The sequence below is a fragment of the Caenorhabditis briggsae genome (genome assembly GCF_000004555.2).
Source record: "Caenorhabditis briggsae complete genome, chrIII, whole genome shotgun sequence".
Classification (NCBI taxonomy): domain Eukaryota; kingdom Metazoa; phylum Nematoda; class Chromadorea; order Rhabditida; family Rhabditidae; genus Caenorhabditis; species Caenorhabditis briggsae.
In genome coordinates this window covers 11,818,028-11,820,473 of record NC_013490.2, presented here as the reverse complement: position 1 = coordinate 11,820,473, position 2,446 = coordinate 11,818,028, and the positions used below count along the sequence as shown (strand labels likewise).

General features: G+C 35.1%; 1 protein-coding gene across 1 annotated transcript in view; it reads right to left on the bottom strand.

Annotated features, from left to right (window-relative positions):
• Nucleotides 1-1,502: 1,502 nt before the first annotated feature.
• CBG09143 overlaps nt 1,503-2,446 on the bottom strand; it is a gene marked incomplete at both ends in the record, with an annotated part of 2,621 nt that continues 1,677 nt past the window's right edge. The window contains one exon of the mRNA XM_045244480.1: nt 1,503-1,696. Coding sequence (XP_045093936.1) covers nt 1,503-1,696 — 194 coding nt within the window. The remainder of the gene's footprint in view (nt 1,697-2,446) is intronic.

Here is a 2,446-nt window from a genome sequence, read left to right as displayed (position 1 = left end):
TGAAAGTGCTTTTAGTACTAAATTTGTGGCCAAAAACATGCATTTTTCGAGGTTAAAAATTAGTTTTTCAGGATTTGCTTGAGTGCGATACTCATTTTTTAACATTGTTCTATCTTCTGAAACAGTTTGTGAACATTTTCAAAAAAAACTTTTTTTTTTGAAAATTTTGGAAAAAATCGCCATGGGGTCCCCACACTGCAAAAGTGATTTTTTGAAATTTTTAAAAAAAGTGCGAAAAAACGTTCCAATTATTCAGAAACGATAAAAATAGCATTCTGACAATTTTTTTCAGCCCAATGTTATCAAAAAATCAAAAAATCTTTGGGATCAAAAAATCTCCAAAATCTGATTGTTGTTAGAACTTTGATAGTTCCTATTTCTGAAATATCGCTTGAACTTAACTGAAACCTATAGAAATAGGTTCGAATCTTGTATGTGATCGATTTGACAGTACTCCACCTCAAAAAGAGCAACATTGAGAACCGGTCGAAAAGAACCGGTCGAAAAGACCATTATCTATTTTTTCCTCAAACTCTCATGAAATCTTTTTTTTCTTTGAAAACTTTTGAAATTAATCAAAAAGTGTCATATAGTGCCTAGGGGGGCAAACTTGGAATCAAAAATTAGTTTCAAAAAATGAAAAAAAAGTTTTACCACAGTGGGGGTCGAACCAGCATAGTCAATACTAATGAAACAGGTAGAGGGGGACTGCTGGAAAACTGCTAAATGACAGCTGAAGAGGCGCAAACTGGCGAATGACTGCTAGTTGGCCGAAGGAGAACTGACGGGCCGTCGACGGTCCGTCGACGGACAGTCGGTATCGATAGGAAAACATACTTGAAGATTCTGATTGGAAATCATGCAGAAAACAATCCTCATACTCCCACTAGATTATAGGAAATGATAGAATCTTATTTTCCTAAAATACGACCACCTCAAAAAATAGGTTGTTGAACGACTGCTGAATGACAGTCGAAGAGGCGCTGACTGGCCAACGACCGGTGGTTGGCGGTCCAAATTCCTTCAGAATGGAAAATTTGGTTGAAAAAAGATGTTTCTCTTAAAACATGATAAAAGTCATAGAGGGATCTGGGAATCTATAAAATGTGTTATTAGAAGCACTTCTACGAAAATTAGAATCTGAGGCGCGATTGGTGAAAAACGGCTAAATGACAGTCGAAGATTCGCTGACTGGTGGATGGCGGCTGGAAAAAAACACTGACACAAATCAGTTAGAATTGTCTGAAAATTGTAACTTCCTTATATATAAATCGCTAGAGGCGTCTGTTGGTCTAAAGTTAGGTCTGTCTGTAAATCTGTTTGTCTAAACTTCCATTTCCCATTTTAAAAAACGATTGCAGAGATCTAAACTTTCCTTAATTCAAAATTCCACCTGCAACATTTTTATAATTTCCGAAAATCTGAATTTTTATTTATTTTTCAGCTGCTTTTAAACAAAGATTTTTTATTAATAAAACAATTTCTTTGCAAAAAATTGCAAATTATCCTCCAGAAACCACGCCCACTGCTCTCATCTTTAACAGCGTCACTTCTATAATCGATTGTTGCTCAGCCTTCTTTCCGATTCCGCACATTTCCAGCACAGAAATTCTATAAGGACGATGGACCAGAATCATAACCAATGTGGTTAACAATCCATTACATCCAATTGCAATCATTAGAAAATTGTTGTATACTGAAATAAATACTTTTTGATTTTTGGATTTTTTCAATTTTCTATGTCTTACAACGGTACTTCAAAAATTTTCAAATTTTTTGAAAATTTCAGAGTATACTAAACAATTTAAGAGCTTTAATTTCGTAGTTGGCAATTTTTTTAGTTTTTAAGATATGCGCCTTTAAAGTAAAAGCACGCATAGAGTGCTTCTCTGCGTCGCGCTCTCACTTTAAAGGCGCATATCTCAAAAACTAGAAAAGCTACAAAAAAGTTGTCAACTACAAAAATGAATCTCTATTTTTTAAAAGTATACTCTGAAACTTTTGAGACAAATCGACAAATTCTGAAATGCTTTTGTAGACTGTTTTCCACAACTTCCGTGCCTATTAATTGTTGACTTTTCCAATTTTCAAAAGCTCAAAAGCCCTACAATGGTACTTCAGAATTTTTCAATTTTTCTGAAAATTTCAGAGCATTTTTAACAAAAATACAGCTCTATTTTTGTAGTATATTTTGTAGCTTAGCTAGTTTTTGAGATATGCGCCTTTAAAGAGATAGCGCGCTTTCTGCTATTCTAGTATGGGCGAGCCCCCCAACCTTCGGGACGCGGTATCCTAGCATAGATTCTAGGATTATAATATTGATTATAAAACACAGGACACGTTAGATTTTTCGATTTTCTGATCTACCAATACTTCCGAGGGCGACGGCGTTTTTTCGATTTTCAAATAGACAGACGTGGGACGCGGGGACTGCTGGAAAAAAACT